Consider the following 25,896-nt stretch of genomic DNA (forward strand, 5'->3'; position numbering starts at 1 on the left):
AAGGATTGATTCTTGAACCGCATGAAGTAAAGTAATAAATCCAGTGAGCTAGCCACACGCTCAATCTCATCCAAGGTCCCAGGCCCCCCTTCATCTTGGAATCTGGGTTTAAATGTCATACCCCAAGGAGAGTCACTTATACATCAGTCTCTGTGTCCCAGGACAACAAGCCATTCTTCTCAGCCACTTTAGCCCATGCTTACCGGGCCCACTGGATGATAGAGAGACGTTGGAATTTGTGGGCCCCTGCTATTAGTGGGCATGCTGGCAGGGTGAGATTCAGTAGGATGGAAACCGGACACCCTTGGAGGCCCTTGCCTTCCAAAAGGGTGGCTTTGTAAATTTAGTGTCAGGTGTTCTGGATCGAGGGTCCTTGGACATTTGGGACTTCATTTTGTGTTGCAGCTTGCTGAAGGTTTGCTTCAGGCACATTAACATCTTTTGGAGAACTTTGCTCCTTGAAGGGGATGGTGTCCTAGCTCTGGAGGCCTTTGGTGACTTTGAGGGAGAACCGTCAGGACTCCAACTTGCTTTCTCCCCAGCTTGCGAAAGCCCTGTTGTACTCGTTGCAACGGACACCATCTTTGGTTGCTTGCGGGGAGCCCTTTTCCCCATCCCATCCTGCGTCTTGCTCTTGTCTGCTGGAAGGAGCAACAGCACTGGCATCTTATTGTGGTAGGATGATGCTGAGGAGTCTCCTGGAGTCCATTGCTGTGGAATTCCATGGGATCTTCCCGGCAAGTCAGCACCTGCAGAGCCAGCTGGTCTCTTCTGTCGATGCTTACCACACTTCTCGCAGACTCTGATTGGTGGCTGGTCCCTGGAGAGCTTTGAATTCACAGTTCCATTGAACCCATGTGAATGCATGATGTCTCGAACACCATGCAGCTCAGCAGATGTCTCCTTTGGAGTTTTCTCACCCTTCCTCTTTCCTGGATATGCCTTGTGGCACTGCTGGCAAACTGAGACCTGGCCCGCCAAGGGGCGGGAGCTGCTCAACATTTCCGTCAGGTGCTTGATCTGCAGGTCGTGTGCAGCCTGCCCAGCAATGAGAGAGTCAAGGGTGGATCTTGTTAGCTGCTCAGAGCCTGGTGCCTCTGGGGCAACCTGGTGCCATTGGGTTCTGGGAAGATCTGCCCTGCTCTCACCTGCTTGTGCCCCTGGCCGCAGGCAGGAGCCTTCTCCCAAGAGAACCTTCCTCTCCATGTGCAGCTCCGGCTTCTCTTCAGTCCCTTTGGTGCCGCTCACACTGGTAAGGGGCTTTCTCAACTCGCTCCTATAAATCTGGAGTGTCGCTGCGAGTGTCTTCTCTGCTACTGTGGTTCCTGGAGGTGGCGATGTCAGACCCACCCCTGCTGGCAGAGTGCAGTGCTGTGGGTTACTCTGCTTTCCTGCCGCACCATCATTCCTGCCCGTCTCCATGGTGGTATCTTCCACTGGCATTAGAGGACGTGTGGAAGAAGAGGAGCTTGTGCTTCGCCTCCCCATCTGCAGGAAATCGGTCTCCATCTCACTGAACTCCACACGGGCTCCCCTGGCTGGGACGGCATGAGGCAGCTTTGCCAGGGGCTCTGGGTCCAGGGTGAGCAGCCCTCTCTGCATGACCAGATGCTGATGCCTTATGTGGAGTTGGATGGGGTGGGCAGGCTGTTGTCCCATCGTTGGGAATGCCGCTGTCCTGTGCTTGCCTGGCTCCCTAGGGGGGTGGAGTGGCCCAGGCAGGGCAGTCTCTCTCCGGAGGGGAGCATCTCTGTGCGACTCTCGCACCATCTTAGGAAAGGCCTTCATTTGGATCTGCCAGCATTTCTGAGCCACGTGATCCTGCAGCTTGACCACCGCTGTGGGCACAAGCCTGGCCAGGATGGCATCAGGGGATGCCATGATCCTATGGGCCTTTTGGGGAAGGGGTCCCCAGGGGCAGACACATGGCTCCTGGATCTCCTGTGCACGCTGAGAGCTGGTGTTGAATCTGAGGGGCTCCGGGACCTTTGCTGGAAATCCACATTTGGGCGGATCTGTGTCTACTTCCAATTGATGATTGGCGTCCCGCTTACCCAGCAATGGCTCCCCCGGGATGGGGGTTTGTGGAGCCCCCAGTCGCCTCTGCAGATGCTTCTGCTGGATGTTGAAGTCTGAGCTATGGACTGAAGTCTGGTCCAGACCCATGGTCTGCTCTCCCCGGTCTCGTCTGCAGTGGGCAGGAGGCCTGGAGAGAGGCTGGGCTTGGATGGGATGAGTGGATCCTTCCCAGCTCGCGAAGGGCATGATCTCCCCTGTGTGGCAGAGGGGCTCCGACTTAATGATGGAGGCTTCTCTCAGGGAAAAGGAGCTTTGACTCCAGAGGGCAGAGGTGGTGGATTCCCTAAAGGAGTAGGAGAACTGGCTCGTGGCAGATGTCGACACACTCGGCCTGTGGGAGAGAGCAAACAGGGACAGATGGGACATGGCCCTGCTGAGCAAAGGCAGGGCTTGGGCACAGCCTTCCAACAGTAGTGCAATGGGGCAGTGCCTAGGCATGCATTGCACACCACAGTCTGACACAAGGACATCAACTGGGTAACGAAGGACTGAGAGGGGGAGCCGGCACTCATTTTATCTAGAACGATAACCCCTTCGTCACACGCACATGTGCAGCACCTAGCACAATGGGGCCTTGAGCATGATTGGGGACCCAGTGCTATTTTAACAGAAAGATTAGCTAACAACAATTGCTTTGGGTGAGGAAGATGTGAGCATGTGTGTGCAACCCTTGGCAGAGGAGGTTGTGAAGGCCAAGGATACTGGGCTAGATGAACCTTTGGTCTGACCCAGTCTGGCTGTTCTTATGTTCTTACATTCTAACCCACTGGAAAACTGTCCTCTTCTAATGGCTGACACTAGAGGGTAACAACCTACTATTGCTCCCAGTTAATGGAGTTTCTTTGGTGGTGGAGGACTGTGCTATGGCCCTAAAAGTCCTGGGTTTGAACCCAGCTGATGACTCATGTTTGGGGTGTATCACGTGGTGTCCCACTCACTGCTTGTCTGGAGCCTACTCTGGGGATTAGCTCTCGAGGCCAATGCCCCTTCCAATTGTCGCATGTGGTCACATCATCTCTCTCTCATTCCGGGAACTGCAGTGTCCTCTTCTTGGCTAGGCCACTCAGCGTTTCCCCCTCTTCCAGGGTACAGTCCTTCAATTGCCTGTCACTCCCACAGTGACCCAGACAGTCCTCCTGTTCGCTGCCCCGCCGGTCTGGGCTGTGCCCTCGGTGGCTGGTAGGGAAACCTGGGCCCACACTTCACACCGGGCTCCAGGCCAGGGACCCTCAACCCAGCAGTTCTGGGCTTTCCTCTCCCAGCCTGGACTGCTTCCTACTACTCCTGGTTCCCCTCCTTGCTCTGGGTGCACCAGCTCCAAACACTCCCCCCTCCTCCCAGGGAGGGGCTGCCCTTTCCCAGACGCAGCCCCTGTCTCTTGCCAGCTTCCTGGCTTTATAGGCCCCGCCTATTCCTGCCCAGCTGAGCCTGCTTGGAATCAATTCCCTGCTCCCTGGCTCTTCCTCCAGGTGCACCCTGTGGAGGTCATGGGCCTGCCTGGCCACCTGAGCCCCTTCCAGTCCTAGGTGGGGTGGACACCCCCTCACAGCGTGTCATTGGATCGCTTTTTCTTTCAAACACAGCACGGGCAGGTTCTAGACAGTCGCCTGCTGGCAGATATTGCCGTACAGAAGGATTTGATCCTACTCACAACCCCAACTTGTAGTCTCTGCATTTAATTTCTGATAATCCCTCACCTCACTTTCACTGGTATCTCACCTGTTATTTTAGGATGCTGGCGTGTCTGGTTTTCCCTGCTCCCTCCTCTCTACATTCATTATCCCCTCCCACCCAGCCCCCAGTCTGGTGCCCCCCGCTCAGTTGCCTTACGGTATCAGAACTGCATCCAGGTGTCTGCCCACGTCCTGTTGCCTCCTCTCAACGAGCCTGAGGCTGTGAGCCAAGGGGAGCTTCTCCGGGGGCACAGGGCAGCTGTGGAACAGAGAGAGCAGATAGCTGAGTGCAGGCCCTGCCCTCAGGCCCTCTTTTACCCAGAGGGGTGGCACCGAAAGGCTCCCTGTCCCATTCTCCACTGAGGCAGCCTCCTCCCCTGCAATACCCGGGCCTTGGAAGTTCTGGTTTGGGGTTAGCTGGATTGTTAAGTGATCCCTGTCCAGTGCTGAGGAGGTGAGTGTCTATCCTGCTGGCTGCATGTGTGTCATGTCCCTCCCACAGAAGCTAATCAACGTATAGGATAACAGCCTACTCTAGCTACCAACTATGCAGCTACTTCTTTAGCTCTAAGGGGTGCTTTATGCTGCAGAGCTGAAGGTCCAGGATTCAAATCCTACTTGGAACCTATGCTGGGGGACTGGAGGAGGGGCCATTACCCAAGTGCTGCTGGATCCCCTACTCACCGTACCAGAAAGGCCAGCCTTCCTCCTGACCTCTCCATCTCACCACCCCGGGGTGCACGGGGCTGCTCCCAGAAAACATTTTCTCCCCCTCTTGGGAGGGGAGGATGGTCCAGTCCAGTCGACACAATCTCCCTCCCCCCCACTGCCCCGGGTTAAAGGAGCCGTATGACACTTGAAGAAGGGAATGACCCACTGTACGAGGCGTGGGGGTGGATTAGAGATGGCAACTTCTGCAGGGTGGGAATGAATTGCATGAGTCTAAAGGAGAACAGTTGCCTGCGTGGTACATTGGTCGGGGCAGGGGAGGGATTACTCGGGCTACTGCCCCTGGGTGGGGATGAATTGCATGGCGCTAAAGGAGGGGACTGACCCACTGCAGATTCATGGAGGGGGGCATTGCTTACCACGTCTCTAGGGATGCACCAGCCTCCTCCACCTCTTGTACACAGCGTCCAAAAGCTGCCAGAAGTGAGACATAAAGGAGACATTGAGCTGCTTGGGCACCCTCTGCTTCCTAGCAGCCTATTGCCCCAGATTTCAGAGGCAGCCTGTGAACGGAGCCCCAGCCTGTGCCTCTGCATGGCTCTGGGCACGACTGCACCTTCGCAGGAAGAGGGGAGGCAGGTGGGGGAATAGACCCTATTTCTCTGCTTTGCATGGGGCCTGAGTCTACCACCCCAGCTGTGGGGTGAGGGGCTGCTTACCTTTCGGTTTCTTTTTTGTCTTTCTGGGCCTCCTCTTCCTCGGAGAAGCCTGCCACACACAGAGAAAGCAGCAGGGTTAGAAGAGAACTCCTCAATAAACCTGGGAGAACAATGAGCCAGAGGTGATTGCCATGTGGGGCCAGAGGGAAATTTTTCCTTCTGGCAGAGTATTGCACTCTGAGGCATCATGGGTAGGCATTGTGCTTTCCTATGATGCAGCCAATATAGGGCACAAAACACAACCCATAACAGGGATCACTGGAACCCTCCAGGGGTTGGAGAAACAGAGAAGAATGAGGGGGGATTTGATAGCTGCTTTCAACTACCTGAAAGGGGGTTCCCAAGAGGATGGATCTAGACTTTTCTGAGTGGTAGCAAATGACAGAAGAAGGAGTAATGGTCTCAAGTTGCAGTGGGGAAGTTTTAGGTTGGATATTAGGAAAAACTTTTTCACTAGGAGGGTGGTGAAACACTGGAATGGGTTACCTAGGGAGGTGGTGGAATCTCCTTCCTTAGAGGTTTTTAAGGGCAGGCTTGACAAAGCCCTGGCTGGGATGATTTAGTTGGGAATTAGTCCTGCTTTGAGCAGGGGCTTGGACTAGATACCTCCTGAGGTCCCTTCCAACCCTGATATTCTATGGATTCTATGATTCCATGAGGTGACATGATCACATGACCCTGCAGTGTCAAAGCAGCATCCCAGGAAACTTCTCAGGAAGGAGGAAGATTAGTATCTTCAAAGTCCTATGGTCCTTCCTAATGGCCCATCCAGGCTGATTGCCTACTGTTTGGGAGCATTCCCCTGGTGCAAGCACTTTTGTAATTGATACAGAGCCCATATTTCTAACTTCAAGTGATTTGTAACCCAACCCCAGCCAAAATCTATCACTTGGGCAACACAGCTCTGTTTTCTGGATACCTAGGTAGATTAGGTGTGAATGTAAATACATTCTGGTCCTGAAGCCTTTCCCATATTTCTAACTTCAGATACAGAAATGATACATCCATCCAAATAGGATAATCCCATTCAGTAAATCAGAACCTTTCCAATGATATCTCACATGACCCATTTTGCATAAAACATACCTTAGTTATGCCATATTCCTAGAACAATATTTCTATGAAGAATATGGGGCATAATGTCACAGGGGTGAAGAAGCATGTGGACAAGGGCGATCCGGTGTAGAGAGTGTACCTGAACTTTCAGAAAGCCTTTAACAAGATCCCTTATCAAAGGTTCTTAAGCAAAGTAAGTTGTCATGGGATAAGAGGGAAGGTCTTCACATGGACCACTAACTGGTTTAAAGATAGGAAACCAAAGGTAGGAATAAATGGTGTGAAAATGCATTTTGTTTGAATGGGCCCCATTTGCCAAACAAACTCTCCAGAACTCTCTGCATGACCATTCTGCCAATCTTCGTGTCATCAGCACATTTTTATCAGCAGCAATTTTGTATTTACTTCCAAGTCATTGAAAAATATTGAATAGCATCAGACCTAGTACTGATCCCTGCAGAGCCCCATTAGAAACACCCACATTCGATGAGCCCTTTGACAATTACTTTTTGAGATCTGTCAGTTAGCCATTAGCCTGTTCTCAAACCCTTTAACCTGTGCTCCATTGATATTGTATAGTGCTAATTTTTAATCCAAATGTCCTGCGGTTCTTGGATGCCTAAACAGGGGAATCTCAAGTTGGAGGAGAGAGGTTATTTTACCTCTGTATTTGGCACTGGTGCAACCACTGCTGCAATCCTGTGTCCAGTTCAGGTGTCTAACATTCAGCAGGGATGTTGATAATTTACAGAAGGTTCAGAGAAGAGCCATAAGAATGATTAAAGGATTAGAAAACATGCCTTATAGTGATAGAGTTTAGGAGCTCAGTCAATGTCGCTTAAAGAGGTTAAGGGTGGTTTGAGGAAAAGTCTATAAATACCTACATGGGGAAGAAATCATTACAAATGGGCTCTTCAATCTAGCAGAGAAAGGTCTCACATGGTCCAATGGCTGGAAGTTGAAACTAGACACATTCAGACTGGACAGAAGGTGTCCATTTTTAACAGTGAGAGGAATTAACCAATGGAACAATTTACCAAGTTCACGGTGGACTGATTCTCCATCACTGGCAATTTTTTAAATCAAGATTGGACATTTTCATTCAAGGTATGCACTAGGCATGATTGTGGGGAAGTTCTTTGGCCTGTGCTAGACAGGAGGGTCAGACTAGAAGATCACAATGGGCCCATCTTGCCTTGGAATCTGTGAAAAACAACACCTTACAAAAGTCTAAGTTTGTCACATATATGTTTGACCTGGCCCATTTTCCATAAAACATTGTTAACCTGCTTTGAATATATTCCTGTCCTTTAATTCTTTATTGATTGAATCCCATATCAGTTTGTCCATTATTTCAGGCTAAGTAGCCTATAAGAAGCCAGGCCAACCCCCCGTAGCTTTTTGAATATTGACAAAACATTAGCACACTTCCAGCCTTCTGGAATTCCCTCAGGAATCCTACATTGGTTAAAAAATTAATGTCCGTGGGCCAATAACCTCCTGAGCCAGCTCTTTGAGGACTCTTGGGTGGAGATGATCCGATCCTGCTGATTGAAAACTACTTATGTTTGGTTCCTGCATTCAGCTGGCATCAATCCAGCCTTTCCATCTCTCAAGGAGTCTCACTTACCTCAGATCTGGCAAGCCTGATCACAGCATAATACACAAGAAAGAGCAGCAGGATCCTTAGGCAGGAGGCAGAGTTGAGAAAGAGGAGGAGTGATCTCATTTTGCCGGGCTCAGGCACTAAGAATCACAGATACACTCAAAGCAGCACCAAGTACCCAGGCTACACCTGAGGGCAGGTTGCTGCTCTGGCATCAGGCAGGCGCTGATGTCATCCCTAGGTCACAATGAGGCTGCTCTCCTGTAATCTCCCTCTAGCCTGTGAGGTGTCAATGCTGTACTTAGATCAGGAGATAGGATGGGGCAATCGCCCAAGGGGGCTGAGCTGCTGAGCTCAGAATAAGGCAGGAGAGAGGGCATCTGGTTTCCCAGGAAAACCCTGGGTCTTTTCCGAGCTCTATGACTCTCAAGACCCTAGGCAAAGGACATTTTTTCCCTACTTGTGGGAACTCCTAAAACCCCTGTGACTGAGGCAGAATCTCCCAGCCTGAAGTGAGAAGCAGCCCTGAAGTGATTATCTAGTGCTACGAGAGCACAAAAACGTTCACGGTATCGCCAGCCCAAGCATTCCAAACCCTTGAGCTGGGTCCCACCAAAATCATGAGATTGGCTTCCAAATAATGAGATTTTCAAAAAACATTCATTTGGGGAACTCTTAATTTGCCTTCTGGTGTCTGAGCTGCTAGGGTGCACTCAATTCACGTTCTCCAGCTTCTCTTTGCAACCATGAAGGAATAAAATTGGCTAACAAATAAAATACAATAAAGAGAAGAGATTCTCAAATAAATCACTTGACTCCAGCAGTGGGTGCTTTAAGAAAAGCACCCTATATCATAAGATAACAAGGAGCCCTACCTCTTATTAACATCTTCAATCAGTAGCTCTCAAAGCACTTTAAAAGGAGGTCTGTTAATTCCCTCTGAAACACCTGTCATTGGCCATTGTCGGAAGACCGGATACTGGGCTAGATGGACCTTTGGTCTGACCCAGTGTGGCCATTCTTATGTTACAGCTGTTCAGTCTCCTTGATACCTGTGATGTCATAATCCCGCTCAGTTCTCCAGTCTTCCTTGGAGTCTGGATGGAAAGACAGGGTAGATGTCACCTAGTGAGCTGGGCCTGTAAGAGCAACCTGTGTTCAGGCAGAGAGGGGCTCCTGGGAGAGCAGAGTCAGGGCTCCGTTAAAGAGCCGGAGACAAGGGCCCGGCCTGAGTGTAACCCACCAAACTTTGATTACACCCGTACCCGTAATAATTCCATTGTATTGCAGGGACAGTGAGCAGGTTCAGTCTGTTCTGACAGCGGAACTCCCACCTGTGGAGAACACCACAAATATGCAAATTGGGACAGGTGCGGATGCCAGTACGCTGAGTAGCTCCGATTTGGAGGAAAGACACCACAGTGTAGTAAAGCTGCTCAGACTAAACAAAAACATTCTTCTGTTGATAAGACAACAATCTGTGGGTTAACTAAGTCGCCTCATAAATCGAAACATGCTCTTATCATTACAGCAATACAGCACATAGCGGTCAAAGAAAAATAACAGAATCTAACATACAGATTTCTTCAGTACTGAAAGGTACACGCGCCACTAATCCTATGCACTGAAAGCATGCGCTGCTCATTTGGCATTTATGTCCTCACGCCCTCTTGAGCTGACCAAGCAGCAAGCACCCTGTTCTTTGAAAAGGCTGGGATCCTTCTCCTGGCAGTTATCTGCTTGCTGCAGGTAGCCAAAGCAGGCCAGCGAACATCAGCCCTCAGGGCAGAGATCTTCAGCGCCCTTCCGATACGGCTGTCTCTCTCTGGGGCTGGCTGAACTGGCAGAACAGGTTGGCACACCCTTTTTTTTTAATTTGGGAGTGGAATTGGCCCTCCACCCTTGGAGATGCCCTACTGAGCATGTGTGACCCAAAGCAGCCCTCTAGTCACACCCTACATGCAATGGTAATAATCTTTGTACAAAATATGCCTTGTGAGGTACCCAATGGTTTCCCCAGGAATTGAAATTAGGGGACGTGTTCGAATTTACAGGGCGGGGGTGTCAGGACCGATGAGATATATAAAAGAGATATGAATAAAGTAAATGTTTTGTTACGATGATGCAAATTTAACATAAGGATAATGCAAGTTACACCAAAACATATAACATGTCTAGATTTCTAAAAACATATACATTTTTTTTAAATGTATTTAATTTAAATAGACTTTTGAAAAGTAAGTCATCATGGGATAAGAGGGAAGTCCTCTCAAGGATCAGGAACTGGTTAAAAGATGGAAAACAAAGGGTAGGAATAAATTATCGGTTTTCAGAATGTAGAGAGATAAATAGTGGTATCCCTGAGGGGTCGGTACTGGGACCATTACTGCTCAACATACTCATAAATGATCTGGAAAAATGGGTAAACAGTAAGGTGGTAACATTTGTAGATGATACAAAACTATTCAAGGTAGTTAAGTCCCAGGCAGACTGGGAAGCGTCACAAAGGGATCTCACAAAACTGGGTGACTGGGCAACAAAAGTGGCAGATTAAATTCAATGTTGATCAATGCAAAGTGATGCACATTGGAAAACAATCTCAACTATACATACAAAATGGTGGTGTCTAAATTAGATTTTGGAGTCATTGTGGATAGTTCTCTGAAAACATCCACTCAATGGGCAGTGGCAGTCAATGATTCCCAACATTCTGTTTGCTTTTTTAAAAAGAACAGGAGTACTCGTGGCACCTTTGAGACTAACACATTGATTTGAGCATAAGCTTTTGTGGGCTCAAGCCCACTTCATCGGCTGTAGCCCACAAAAGCTTATGCTCAAATCAATTTGTTAGTCTCTAAGGTGCTACAAGTACTCCTGGTCTTTTTGCGGATACAGACTAACACGGCTGCTGCTCTGAAACCGTTGCTTTTTTAAGAAAGGGATAGATAATAAGACAGAAAATATAAAATTCATGGTACTTCTACACCTTGAATACTGTGAGGAGATCTGGTCACCCCATCCCAAAAAAGATATATTGGAAATGGAAAAGGTACAGAGATGGGCAACTAAAATGATTAGGGGTATGAAACAGGAGGAGAAATTAAAATGACTGGGAATTGTCATCTTAGAAAAGAGACGACTAAGGGTGGATATGATAGTGGTCTATAAAATCTTGGCTGGTGTGAAGGAAGTGAATAAGGAAATGTTATTTAATCCTTCACATAACACAAGAACTAGCAGTCACCCAATGAAATTAATAGGCAGCAGGTTTTAAAAAAACAAAAGGAAGTACTTCTTCACACAACATAAAGTTTAACCCGTGGAACTCTTTGCCAAGGGATGCTGTGAAGACCAAAAATATAACAGGATTTAAAAAGAACTAGATCCATTCCTGGAGAATAGGTCCATCAGTGGCTATTAGCCAGGATGGGGAGGGATGCAACACCATGCTCTGAGTGTCCCTCGCCTGTTTGCCAGAAGCTGGGAATGGGCAACAGGGGATGGATCACTTGATGATTCCCTGTTCTGTTCATTCCCTCTGACGCACCTGGTCTTGACCACTGTCGGAAGACAGGAGACTGGGCTATATGGACCATTGGTCTGACCCAGTATGACCATTCTTATGTAAAAATTAATTATAATAATACAAATGTTTAGTACAGAAACTCCCCAACATAATGACCTCTCAAGATAGCAACAATGTGAGATAACAACCTTGGCAAATACTGCATTTTAAAAATCTTGGCCTACTAGGAAACATATTTATATACGTTTCCATTCCCAGACACAAATCTAGCATTGTGGAGCAAAGTCACTAAAATATAGTCCAACAAACAAATGTTTATTTAACGTGCCCCTTATTTAAGGCGTCGGAGGTGCTTTCACGTGAGTCCACCTCCCAGGTGGGGGGCAAGAAGGCACCTTGCTCGTTCCCCCAGCTGCTCACTGTTCGCTCTGGCCATGGCTCTTCATTCACTCCACCACTCTGTTGCCAATGGCCCTGCGCAGTCACCTTCTGCTGCCACCTGCCACTGTGACCTCTGTGAGTTGGTCTCTTGAGGTTCCACCCGCTCTCCAGGGCCACCCGGGGGGGGGGGCAAGTGGGGCAATTTGCCCCGGGCCCCGGGCTCCTCAGGGGCCCCCAAGAGAACAGCTGAGGCTCCCGCCTCCGCCCCTCTCCTGGAGCCTTAACGCATCGAGCGGCGTCCTCAGACAGCGCCGCAGCGTGTCTCCGCTGGGGCCCCTGAGCCCCGCCCCACTCCGAGCCGCGTGGGGAGGGGGCGGGGCTGCGAGCTCCAGGAGGAGCTCAGCTGCCTCTGCTCGGCGTGAGCTCACAGCCCCGCCCCCTCCCCATGCGGCTCTGAGCGGGGTGGAGCTCAGGCCCCGCCGGAGACACGCTGCGGCTGTTCAGCGAGGCGCTGAGGCTTCGGGTGAGGAGGGAGCCGGGGGTAAGAGGCTGGAGCCTGGGGAGTTTGCTAAGGGGCAGGGAGTCCTGGGGACAGTCAGGGCACAGGGAGGGGGCGGAGGTTGGGGGGGGCGGTCAGGGGGCAGGGAATGGGGGGGGTTGGACTGTGGGCGTTCTGGGTGGGGTGGATAGGGGTTGGGGCAGACAGGGAGCAGGGGTGGGGTCCCAGGGTGGTGGTGGGGGGCGGTCTCTGGGGGATGGTGAGGGGACAAGGAGCAGGATGGGTCAGGGATTCTGAGGGGGGCAGTCGGGGGCAGGAAGTGGGTGGAGGTCGGATAGGGGGCAGAGCCAGGCTGTTTGGGAGGCAGAGCCTTCCCTACCCTAAAGCTCATTCAGCAGTTTGAGGCTTGCAGAAGAGCCAAGCTGTTAGCTTTTCCATTAGGGCCACTGTCCCTTTCACTTCTCAAATGCCAAGTTATAGTCTATATTTAATTTCAGTGCCACAGGGAGATTCATGTCAGGAGAGGGTAGCTTCATTTAAAATTAGCCGCTGGGAGAGGGATCACATGAGAAGAGCAATATCCTTCCCGACCCTACCAAGGGAGACCTCCCTCCCCTGCATTCCCTGAGGCTTCAGAGGGGTTAATTCAGTGGTTCTCAAACTTTTGTCCTGGTGACCCTTTCACATAGAAAACCTCTAAGTGCGACCCCCCCCCCCTTATACATTGAAAACACTTTTTTATATATTTAACACTATTATAAGTGCTGGAAGCAAAGCGGGGTTTGAGGTGGAGGCTGACAGCTCACGACCCCCAGTAATAACCTCGTGACCCCCTGAGGGGTCCTGACCTCCAGTTTGAGAACCCCTGGATTAATTTAATTTTAGCAGCCTGTGTCCATTCACATGCATGTGCTATTTTGAGCATTTCAATTTTGATAACATAGGCTCATCCCAGATTCTGGAACAAGCTCAAATGCTCAGTTCGTGGAGTATGTACATAAGCTATACTAAAGACAAACCCACAGTAACCGTCTCCAGTTTGTGAGGGACCACATGGAGTCAGTCTCTAGGAAACAGATAAATGCATGGAGATTTAGTCCATTAATGGCTATTAGCCAGGATGGGTAAGGAATGGTGTCCCTAGCCTCTGTTTCTCAGAGAGTGGAGATGGATGGCAGGAGCGAGATCACTTGATCATTACCTGATAGGTTCACTCCCTCTGGGGCACTTGGCATTGGCCATTGTCAGTAGACAGATACTGGGCAGGATGGCCTTTGGTTTGACCCAGTATGGCTGTTCTTATGTTCTAACCTAAATGAACCCAAAGTTATGGAGACAGATATGAGTCAAGGAAGCCAGCAGAGTATCAGAAACCTGGAAAAATCTCTGCCTGGATGGGCTCAGGTGTTTGGTTACAAGCTGAGGTGGTTCAAAAGTTTTGGATTTTTTTAAGCAGATTTTTTTTATTGTTTCTTTAAACAATCAAACACAGCAAGCAGCAAATATTTGGCCACACACTTCTGAAACCTCAAACCATGTTCAGGTTTTGGCAGACTAATTTCAGCTTTTCAATTAAAAAATGTTGAAGGAAAGCAGACATTGTCTGTGATTTTTTTCTGCTTTTTAAAAACCCTTAGTTTTCGATCCAGAAAAAGTTTTGATGGAAAATATTTGTCCAACCCTTTTAATGAGCTTTAGTGCCTTTTAGCACTAGCTGATGCTGAGAACCAGTGATACCTTGTAAAGAAGTTTTCTCAAAAGTGGGTTTGTGCCGAAATGCGGAAGGTTTATTTTTCCCAGGGGCGCCCGTGGGGGGGAGCGAGTGGGGCAATTTGCCGTGGGCCCCGCAAGGGCCCCCAGGAGAATATAGTATTGCAATTTTTTTATAGAAGGGGCTCCCAAAATGTCTTTGCCCCAGGCCCCCTGAATTCTCTGGGTGGCCCTGCCGCTCTCAGTGATTTCAGCTGAACTCTCGGTGGGGGAACCTCACTGCTAGTGCAGTCTGGGCTGTCTTTTACACAAAAACACTGTCCCCACAGGAACACTGTCCCCACAGCAGGACTAAGCACGTAGACCTGATTATCAGTGATTTCAGCTGCAGTGGTCACTTAACAGAACAAAAGACTATCTGTGGAGCCTAATCAGCTCTGTCTTTAAACAGTGGAGAGGGACAGGTCCCCACCCTCTCTTTTGATGCCCTCAATCAGCACAGGCTAATACAGTTCTACTGCCTTTTACTCATACAATAAGAACAACAACATTTCATTCCCAACCCCACCCCCCGCATTCAAGTGATTTGTAACCCAACCCCAGCCAAAATCTATCACTCGGGCAACACAGCTCTGTTTGCTGGATACCTAGGTGGATTAGGTGTGAATGTAAATACAATCTGGTCCTGAAGCCTTTCCCTGCAGCCTCCAGCTCATCATTAGTTGTCAGGGAGAGCTCATTGAGACTTTGCTTACAAATCATCATTTGAAATTATTAGGTTGGCCAACATCATGGAAATGAATGCACTGACATTGTCATAAAAACAACAGCTGTATAAGGAAGCTAGTCTAGGTTCATACTTTTCACATCTATTATACTTTCAGAAACACATATTTTATAATACACTGTATATGCTTTTAAAGTATGTATTCATGTTTCAATTTCAATTCAAATTTCCAAACAGTCACTAAATTGGCATGTTTCAGAGTAGGAGCCATGTTAGTCTGTATCCGCAAAAAGAACAGGAGTACTTGTGACACCTTAGAGACTAACAAATGTATTTGAGCATAAGCTTTCATGGGCCCACTTCATCGGATACATAGAATGGAACTTATAGTGCGGAGATATATACACATACAGAGAACATGAAAAGGTGGTTGTTGCCCAAGCAACTCAAAGAGGTTAATTAATTAAGATGAGCTATTATCAGCAGGAGAAAAAAAACAAACTTTTGTAGCGATAATCAAGATAGCTCAATGGATCATGTGGTGTGTCCTGGATGGAAGCTGGAGGCATGTAGGTAAGTATAGCGGTCAGTAGGTTTCCGATATAGGGTGGTGTTTATGTGACCATTGCTTATTAGCATAGTAGTGCCAAGGAAATGGATCACTTGTGTGGATTGGTCTAGGCTGAGGTTGATGGTGGGATGGAAATGGTTGAAATCATGGTGGAATTCCTCAAGGGCTTCTTTTCCATAGGTTCAGATGATGAAGATGTCATCAGTGTAGCTCAAGGAGAGTAGGGGCATTAGGGGATGAGAGCTAAGGAAGCGTTGACCATAAAAATGTTTTGCATACTATGGTGCCATGCGGCTCCCCACAGCAGGGCCACTGACTTGAAGGTATATATTGTCCACAAATGTGAAATAGTTGTGAGTGAAGACAAAGTCACAAAGTTCAGCCTCCAGGTTTGGCATGTAACTAGTTCACAAAACTGGGCGGTGGGGTTGGGGAAATTCAGGATGGGTGTAAGGAAATCCCTGGAGGTACCATTTGAAAACTAACAACTCTCTGGTCAATAAGATCATGATGCAACATTACATAGAGAGTTATGAGTTCCCCCTGTTTGACATTACTTGTGAAAACCCTACAGCCACTGCTAGGCAAACGCTGTTAAAGAGGTCTGTCCTAAACAAAGCAATGGGGGTTTATATAAGCAGCAAACAGGGTCATCAAGACAGCAGGGGAAGGAGATGGTAGTGAACAGAGCAATTTACATTAGAGCAATTTACATTTCAGCAAAGACAAGTGGGGGGAGGGGAGACCACATGTAATGTTGACAGACCCTGGTTGCTGGCAAGCAGGATCAAACCTGGGACTTCTGGAGCTTAGTGTGTGATTTTCTACTGCATGACCTAAGAGCCAACTGGCTGCTAGCTAGGGCTGTAGGGCAGACTCATTTAACTGTCTCTAAATGGTCTCGGTGCCACTAGAGAGGACAGAACACCACACCCAGGAGGTGTGTGGGTTACATACTTCCCCTCGCTGAGGAAGCACGTCCCGAGCTCAGAGACTTCCCAGTTGAAATCCCAGACAAGCCCCCACTTGTAACATTGACAGACCCCTGTTGGTGGCAAGAGGGTTTGAACCTAGGGCCTCTGGAACTTACTGCATGAGTCTCTACCGCATGAGCTAAAAGGCTGTAGCACAGACTCCTTTTAGCTCTCGCTCATTGAGCGGTCTTGGTGTTACTAGATTGGACAGGACACCACACCCAGGAGGTGTGTGGGTTACACACCGAGCCTTCATCACCAGACTTCAGGTCGCCTTCCTCACAGCTTGGATAAACTTTGCTTTGAGGGGATCCTTTAGAACAGTGGCTCTCAACATTTTCAGTCTACTGTGCCCCTTTCAGGAGTCTGATTTGTCTTGTGTACCCCCAACTTTCACCTCACTCAGAAACTACTAGTTTACAAAATCAGATCTAAAATACAGATGTGTCACAGCACACTCTGACAAATTGCTGACTTTCTCCTTTTGTCTGTATGAAATTTTAACCTGTACTTATTTCGCTAGTGCTTGTTATGTAGCCTGCTGTAAAACTAGGCAAATATTGACAGGAGTTGATGTGCTCCCTAGCAGACCTCTGTGTACCCCGTGCCCCTGGTGGACAACCACTGCTTTAGAAGAATCAGCTTCCAAGACTCAATGGACTAGAAAAGAAAGGGGCAGACAACCCCACATTCTTTCACCTAAGAAAACAAATCCACCAGCACCTTTGGGCCCCTGGAAGACAGCCTGAGCAAGGGGAGAGCCACTTTGCTGGGAGACTGTGGCTGAGAGAAAGCATCTTGAACAGAGCCCATGTGAAATAAGGCATACATTGATATTGGTGAGAGTAATTAATCATTGGAACAATTTACCAATGATTGTAGTGGATTCTCCATAGCTGACAACTTTTAAATCAAGACTGGATGTTTGTCTAAAAGAGCTGCTCTAGGAATTATTTTGGGGAAGTTTTCTGGCCTGTGTGATACAGCAGCATTCCGGCCTTGGAATCTATGAAAGCACCTTTCAAAGGGCAGTACGGGTTAGTAGACTATTAAACACATGAGGAAACTGAGGTACAGAGAGGCGACTCATGCAGGCTCATGTAACAGGACAGTAGCAGAACTGCGACTGCACTGAGGTTTCTTGACTGCCCAGCCAGTGTTCTGCCCATTGGAACACACTGTCTCCTTGATAGTACATTATATTCCCTGAAAATAAATTCTGAAGAAGGAAAGGAGAGCATTCACGTTAGCAATCAGATTTCTTGGAGTTCTGCTCATCCAATCAGGGAACAGAAGTCAAGTCATATGACCCGAGTGTCCAATCCACACACTCTGAGTTTTAACTAGCAAACTGATTCCTGAAGCAGAATTATTCATTGAACTCACCCCAGGATTATTTTTGAAATAGGGATAAATTTGAGTGCCCTGGAAGCTTTTTAGGGAGAATTTGTGAAGAGGCAATGGGATGGGTTCACAGCCTAAATTATTCCCCACGAATTATTTGCTTGGCTGTAAAGATAAGTGCTTCCATACCCCGCACATATTGGCAGGCATTGCCGACCCAATACGTTCAAACAAGTCAGGCGTCCCGAATCATGAGATTTTAAAATTATCTGGGGGATTCTTTTGATTTGCCTTATACTTTTTGAACCATTAGGATGGTCCCATTTTGAAGCATGACGGGCTAGACATTTACTATTTTTTAAATGAAAGTGGAGATTCTTGCGTGCTCGGGGATGGCCCCACTCCGGGGTACTCTCTCTGCACCGGCCGCTTCCCTACCTCTGATCAGCACGTTAAGTTCAAACCAAATACAATTTATTGAACAGCAACTGTAAGGAAAACAAGGAAAAATGGAAGAGGGTTAAGGGGAACAAGGGACCCGCCCTGTGGGCTCGGGGGCACCACACCCGGCATCTCTGGGACGTGAGGGCAGGTCACAGCCTGTTCCTCACACTCCCGGCTCCGTCGCAGGCCTCAGGCTCTAGCCGGCCGGGCCCTTCTCCCCAGCATTGCCCAACCCCCTGGTCAGGGTCACATTCCCTCTCCCCCGAGTCCGGCCTGCGTGTCTGGGGGCGTATCCCTGCGCTGGGCCCCTGCCCAGGGCCCCCCTCGTTCTCCCCAGCCACTCCCCGCAGTGACCGGCGCCCGCAGTCCCGGCTCTGGCCCCGCAGTTCCCTGATGCAGCTTGGCCCTGGCTCCCTGACGGCACGGCTGGTCTGCGCTGCCCCAGCTCCCAGCTTCTCCAGCTCCCCTGTCTCTGGTTGCTGCTCTCCCCTTAGCTCTGCCCTGCTCGCCTCAGGCAGCTTCCCTCACACGGAGGATGGGCTCCTGGGCTCCTGGGCTCCTGGCTCCCTCATTGGCCGGCCTGCCCTGTCAATCAGGCTCACCTGGAGCGTTGGCATTTCCTCCTTGGCCCTGGGGACTATCAGTCTCAGGATCCTGATTTCCCTTCATCCATTCCCCTTTCTTTTAGTACTGGTAGAGGCCAGCCAAAAACCCCACTAAGTGTCAGTGGGGGGCAGCAGCGCCAAACTGCTGGCCTAGATCCAATCTTCAGAGCAGGCCCCTTGGACTGAACTGGAAATTGGGATTCAAAACACACACACACATCCAGCCCCTGACACTTTGAGCTCCAAACAGTTCTTAGATCCGGCTGAGGTTCCACTCTCACAAGCTTCTCATCTACCCACCCTCCAGACCCTCTTCCGAGTGCACGGGCAGCCCGGGGCTGCACTGACAATATCTTCAGCAGTCAGCAGAGCTGCCAGGGACAGGGCTGAAACAGTTCCCGTCCCAGACAGCTTGATGTAAGTCTGCTAGCCCAGGGGACCTCTGTCTGGGCTCGGTTGTGGGGGTGTTGCTTAAACGTGGAAACCAATGCAGATTGCCCCAGCGCCTCCTGTCTGCAGCACAGGCCCGCCTGGGACATGGGGTTTACTACAGGCTAAGGGAGGGGGGTCCCCCTTGATCAAACAGTGGCAGAGGCTCCCTGATTGGATGCCTTGGCACTACCTCAGTGGGCTCTAGATAGAGCTAGGCAAACAATGGATATTTCAGTTCAGTGGCACTTCTGAGAAATACGTTATTTTAAAGTTTTGTTTTGGGTCAAACTGACTGTGACATTTGTCAGACTTTTCGGTGACTCAAGGACAGTCCATGGTGGGTCTACTCCAGAGCAGAGATTTGAACTGTTGCCTTTTACAGCTAAGGGAAATGCAGCCTAACCACTGGACTAAAGGCAGAGAAGTTGCAACAGCACCTGCAGCACCACCTTTCTCCTTCTCTCCTGGCCCTTTTGTGACTGGCCAAAACTGTATGTGTCAAATGCGCTATTCATCTCAGGTTACTCGAAACTGAAATAATCCTCTTCATTCAAAGAACATCACCCAGTTTGACATAGAACACCAAGAGCTAAATTCACAATGTGACTGAGGTGTGGTGAGAGTGAACGTCACCAGGCCTAACTTTTGGATAATTCACAAAACCTGGGTTGGTGCCTGGGCTCCCTGTAGAACAACTGGGGCGAGACAGACACCCGAGAAAGGGATTCACAAAAGCTGGCAGTGGAGAAGACTCCAGGCTCAAGGCCCACCCTCTGGCTGAGGGGAGAAGAATTTGAGTGGGGATCTGCCACTTGCCAGATGAACACACTGGGCTTTGGGACAGCCTGACAGGGGCTCCCTCAATCACTCCTGTTGCAGCTGTTCCATGGGGGGGGGGGAATAATCAAAAAATCCTTGGTGCAGGGAGCCTGGACACTGGGTCTTCCACCTCCCCATCCTTCCCTCACCCTCTGTAAGCTCACTTAGAGGAGCCTGATTGGGCCCCATAGTCAAGTTAGGTGGCCAGACTCCTCCCGCCCTGGTGTGGGTGCTGCAGGGAGCGTGCTGAGAAACACAGATGCCTAGTGAACTTTTCCTACAAAAAATGTCACTGTCGAGTGAGTTTAGGACCCTGCAGTGGTGAGCAGCAGCTGGGCGGGAGGTTGGGCATCCCAGTGGGGCCTGATTCTGGCCGTTAGGATCCTAAAACAGCAGTTAGGCACTTAAGCCCTGTGGTGAATCTGGCCCCAAGAGGTCAGCAGAGCTGGGAACGGATAGGAGCTCTTAGGAAGAAGGAATCACAACTGGGAGGGGCTTAAGAGAAGTTTTGGGGTCTTAACTACGTGGGATCCCCTCTGAACCATTCCCATCTCTTGGAAAGCAAAGCAGTTCCTCGTAGACTTTAAGGCCAGGCGGGAACATTGTGATCATCTAGTCTGACCTCCTTCATCTTGCAGGCCAAAGAACCTGACCCATCCCCTCCTGTAATAGTCCCATAACCTTCCCGGGCCTTTATGGCTTGGAGCAAACCAACCAGTGCTTGGTTTTGTCAGAAGTTGATCTCATCAGGTTCCTTGGACTAGATACCTCAATAATTCACAGGCTTGAGAAGCTCCTTGTAGAGGTATCAGCTACAACACCTTCCCTGGGCCCTAGTGCCACCCCATCCAACCTCTCCTCCCGCCCAGTGATGCTGGGGATGGCTAGCCAATGGGTTGCTTGTACTTGAGGCTGCTATCCCTTTAAGGCCGGAGAGTCCTGCTGTAATAGTATCTGCCTCTCTAAGGGGGTTAGCAGAACCTTCTCTCCAGCCACTTGTCTGTTCCCAGACACTAGGCAGATGGCCAACGTTCTGCTCTCCAAACCTTGGCCTTGCTACGTTCCTGTGCTGCAGGTACTCGAGCCAAGGAAGCTCAGCTAATATGTGGAATGCAGGCACAATGGACTGCGGTTTAAGTTGCAGGGCACCACATCTATCCAAGCCTCAGTTCTTGAGACCTCTGTTTTCCACAGCTTGGCCGTGGCCATTCATTATACTAAAGCCCCCTTTAATTATTAGTATCTTCCTCCCCTGCTACGACACCCCAGACCCAGGACATCTCAGCTCCCGGATGGTGTGCTGTAGAGAGGGGAAATTGGGGTTAGTCATACTCTATTCAGATGGCACTCCCCTCGGGTCTGTGGCAGATCTCTCCTTCTTTTGCTCTTTGGTTCAAGGGCCTCACTTCCTTCCTGCCGCAGCCCCTCCCTCGGGTCAGAGGCGTAGCGAGTGCCCTCCGTACCCTCCGACCGGAGGGGTTCCCGCAAGGAAGGGGGCCCCTAAAAGTGGCAAAAAAAATGTAAGGTATAACTAGGTAAGTGACATTTATTGACGCTATTGCACAATCCATGTCGGTTTTACTGACAAAACCGTGAAGTCATTATGATACATCATAATGCTATTGGCTACATCAGTTGTCTGTCGGTCAGTTTCGAATTTTAGTTGGACCCATTCAAAGAATGTGTATTTGCGTTCATAATGGCGGTCGGCGGATAAATGTTATTAATTTAGTTGTTTAGCTTTATATCGTTTCCAATGCAGAAGCGTGCTTTGTGATATCTAAGAGAACGTATAAGAGCGGAGCTAGTAAACGAAAGGCAGCAAAAGATGCCGAGAAGGAACTTGAGAAAATTCCAAAGTTGTCAACGTATTTTGCGCTGCAATCCAACGTACAGGTACAGGCACATGAAACGGACAGCGCTAGCAGCGACGAATCGTATCCAGAAGTATCCAGAAGTGCTTCAAGTGAGGTCGACGGTGAAGCCAGTTGTTCTACCAAACAAACTGTGACAGATATTCCAGCTGCTGCCGGGAAAGAAGTATCTGAATCTGAACCACTGACTGATGATCCAGGAGATTGGCCGTCTATAATATCGGACAGGCAAGTGTGTGACATTGTTGCACGTGGCCCACCACAGCAGAATGAAAGTTACGAATTTCAATTTTACGAGGAAAGACGGAGGTTCACAAGTACTCATTTCTATCGAACCATGGCAAATGGCGAGAAAATAAGACGTTCATGGTTAATGTACTCAGTTCAGAAAGATGCCATTTTTTGTTTTTGTTGTAAATTATTTGGCACTGGCAACATACCGCTACGTCGTGGAACATCTGCTTGGAAAGCACTGTCAAAAAGACTTCAGCAGCATGAAACAGGCAAAGGTCATCAAGACTGTATGGTGAAATGGTTTGACCTTCGGTCTGGCATACTAAACCGTACATCTATTGACCAACTCGAATTGCAGGCTTTTCTGAAAGAAAGAGATTTCTGGAGAAATGTTGTCAAACGCATGGTTGATGTCGTTATTTTCTTGTCCGAAAGAAACTTGGCATTTCGAGGAAGTAATGAAAAGCTCGGCGATCCTTTGAATGGCAACTTTTTGGGACTGTTTGAATTGCTTGCAAAGTATGATACTGTCCTCAGCGAACTTTTACAGAGGATTAAGAAGGCAGAGACACATGTTCAGTACCTCAGCCCACAGATCCAAAACGAGCTGATTCAACTTGTTGCCAGTAACATTCAAGAGGCCAACATAGCGCAGCTTAAAAAAGCAAAATATTATTCAGTTATTTTGGACTGTACTCCCGACGTGTCACATAAAGAACAGATGTCTGTGGTGTTATGCTTTGTTGAATGCAACGGTGAAGATGGTGTCAATATTCGTGAAGCGTTTGTTGGTTTTCTTAATGTTCATGATACATCTGGCGAGGGCTTATTGGAAGCGTTTCTTGGAAAGGCAAACAACTTAGGAATAGACATTGCTGACATGAGAGGCCAAGCTTATGATAACAGCGCAACTATGAGAGGAAAGAATAAAGGAGTTCAAGCCCGCATGCTAGAAATAAATGACCGTGCCTTGTATGTACCACGTGGAGCTCACACTTGGAATCTTGTGATCTCAGATGCGGCAAAGTCATCGAAATATGCCGTTGACTTTTTCGGTCTGATTAACAGAATATACGTTAACTTTTCTTCGTCACCTTCACATTGGGATATACTTCAAGAACATATGCCAATATCTGTTAAAGGGTTATCGGACACTCGTTGGGAGTCGAGAATTGATGCTGTGAAGCCATTGCATTATCACCTTGAAGAATTGTGCATTGCTTTGTCATCTTTGCGAGAATATGCGCTCAAAAAGAAAGATGGCAATACAGCAACAGAAGCCGGTGCGCTTTTAGACCATGTTACTACGTGGCCTTTTGTTCTGACTGTGTACACGTGGTACGATATACTATTTCACGTCAATAAAACCAGCAAATTAATTCAGTCACCAGATGTGTCAATTGACGTACTGCAGGCAGAAGTCTGTGCTACAATGAAGTTTTTGGAAGACTATCGAAATACAGGATATAACTCTGTGGTCACAAATGCACGTGAAATAGCAGAGCATATGGGTATTGAGCAGGTGTTTCCAGAAACCAGGGTGCGACGTAAGAAGAGAATGTTTGATTACGAATGTGCTGATGATTCGAGTCGTCTTTCTGCTGAAGAAAAATTCAAATCGCAGTTCTTTCGTATTCTCACTGATCAGGCCATATCTTCTGTTTCGTCGCGATTTGACCAACTCATGGAGTGGTATAAGTTGTTTGGATTTCTGAATAACGCTAACAGCCTGAAGCAGTGTCACAGAGAAAATGAACTGGAGAATCACAGCAAAAATTTTGAAAGAAAAATGGGAGACATTGATGCCAACGAACTCATAATGGAATTGAATCGTTTTATTTATGTCATCGAGAAAGAGAGAGGACTTGTCATGGCAAACAATTTTTTAACGTACATATACAAGAACAGCCTTCAGGAGATATATCCGAATCTTTGCATTTGCATCAGAATTCTTCTGACCACACCAGTTACTGTCGCCGGTGCTGAAAGGAGCTTCAGCAGAATGAAACTGATCAAGAATATCCTGCGCTCAGCCATGACAGATGGCAGGCTTTCTGCGCTTGCAGTTATCTCAATCGAAAACGAGATTGCCAGATCTCTGAACTATGATGCATTGATTAATCAATTTGCGGAGAACAAGGCTCGAAAGAAGCGCTTTGCGTAAATACGGAATACATGTACACTGTAGGCCTATGTATACATAATATGAACCCTGTATATTGTATAAAATAAATACCGCATTCCAGTTTCTGCATTGTAAGGGTCCCCAGACATATGTTCGAAGGGGGCCACATTTTTTGTTGCTACGGCCCTGGGTAGACTTTAAAAGGCACAGCTGGCCCTTCGGTGCCTAACTCTCATTCACTTCCAATGGGAGTTAGGTACCTTTGACAAAAACAGAGGAAGAGTGAGAGCCAGACTGGCAAAGGGATTTAGGCATGTCATCACGCCTAACTTGTAGGCACCTAGAAAATCACAGGGATTCACAGAGCTGGCATTCAGCATCTAGGTTCCCTAGCCAATGAATGGAGATGGAAAGGGACCTGAGAAGGGGATTCACAAAAGCCAGCAACTGGAGATGCCAAGCCAACGGCTGTGAGCTGAACCTCACCCCCTCTCAGGGAGTTCAGCGCCTCAGCTGCGGGGGCAGGCCCCTGCCTCCGGTTGGGATTCACTCAGCTGCGGACCCTCAGTGGGGGGAAGGGGAAGATCTCCTTCCTCACTTGTGGCGTAGTGATTAGGTCACTCCCCGCGGGTGTGGGAGCGCCCTGTTCGAGTGCCCCCTCTGCTGGTGCGTGTGTGTGGAGTGATTTGAACAGCAGTCAGCCACCTGCGCGGGGAGTGCCGGAGGGCTACTGTGATGGGGTGGAGGGGCCTCTCTCATTCTCTCCGGTTGAAGCTTGAAAAGTCCTTGGTGCACAGGGTCTCCCCCAGGAGTGCTGCAATCACCAGGCTACTGAGTTATTCTCATGCTTTCCCTTGCTGGCCCCACAACTCTGTTATTACTAAACCCACAGTGGGAGAGTTTTAATAGGAGATGCTGAGGACTCACAGCATCCCAATATCCTCTAGCTCAGGGGCTAGGGCATGCACCTGAGAGCTGTATATCCCTGCTGCCCATCAGAGGGGGGTCTGAACCAGGGCCTCCTACATCCCAGGTGCGTACCTAACCAGTAGGCTAAAAATGAGGAGGGAAATCTGCTGCCTCCTACCCCTGCCGTGTTGTGTACACTCGCCTACAGGGGCCTGATCTGATGGGGGAATGTGTCTCTTCCTCCGGTCCATGCATCGCTTGGGGTCTTAGGCATCGAGGCGCCTGGTGAGAGCTGCACAGAGCACTTGCACAGGCAGAAACATAGGTGCTTAGGGAACTTTTGACTGCAAAAATGTAGGTGTCAAACATATTTAGGCACCTAGAGGGTTTGGTGGCAACTGAGGGGGGATTTGGTGAATCCGAGTGGGGCCTGATTCTGGGATTTTGGGGCCTGAAGTGGTAGTTAGGCACCTAAGTCCATTTGTGACTGTAGCCCTAAGTGTTCCCTTCCTGAGAGACCCTCACATAGAGGGTGGAAGTCCCTGCAAATTCCGTATCACATGGGTCCCTCCAGCTTGTTCCAAGGGGCAGAGAGTTCCACAGGTGGAACCTTATGTCACAGTGCAGCATCCCCATGCGAATGAGATGGGAGAGCAGCTCAACCCCAGTCCTGTCGCGTCATGGCTGGAGAACCCCACCTCATGGTGTAGCTTCACAGGGGTCCTGAGGGACACTGGCCACACAGCTGCTGACTGGAGCCTGATGTATCGCCCCGCTGAGATCCCAGCCACCATCAGACCTGCACCAGGGCCTGTGCTACAAAGGTGAAAAAGCCGTGGTAGCAGATTTTGTGTTAACTTACCCTTAGGCGGTTTAACCTTCAGTCCCTCCAGTGCCTTCCCACCCCCCACGACTCCAGT

At 49.0% G+C, this 25,896-nt stretch overlaps 1 protein-coding gene and 1 long non-coding RNA gene across 2 annotated transcripts; both read right to left on the reverse strand.

The window, feature by feature from the left end:
- Positions 1–279: 279 nt before the first annotated feature.
- Positions 280–4,474, reverse strand: LOC123365312. The gene is made up of 3 exons (XM_045008046.1): positions 4,437–4,474; positions 3,910–4,011; positions 280–2,410 (listed from the first exon to the last, which is right to left on the reverse strand). The coding sequence occupies exons 1-3, from the start codon at positions 4,472–4,474 to the stop codon at positions 280–282; spliced, it is 2,271 nt and encodes a 756-aa protein (XP_044863981.1).
- Positions 4,475–4,843: 369 nt separating this feature from the next.
- LOC123363445 lies at positions 4,844–8,010 on the reverse strand. The gene is made up of 3 exons (XR_006576758.1): positions 7,827–8,010; positions 5,141–5,189; positions 4,844–4,895 (listed from the first exon to the last, which is right to left on the reverse strand). It is a non-coding gene; the product is annotated as an uncharacterized LOC123363445 (long non-coding RNA).
- Positions 8,011–25,896: the final 17,886 nt, after the last annotated feature.

Source organism: Mauremys mutica, chromosome 2, assembly GCF_020497125.1.
Source record: "Mauremys mutica isolate MM-2020 ecotype Southern chromosome 2, ASM2049712v1, whole genome shotgun sequence".
Classification (NCBI taxonomy): domain Eukaryota; kingdom Metazoa; phylum Chordata; order Testudines; family Geoemydidae; genus Mauremys; species Mauremys mutica.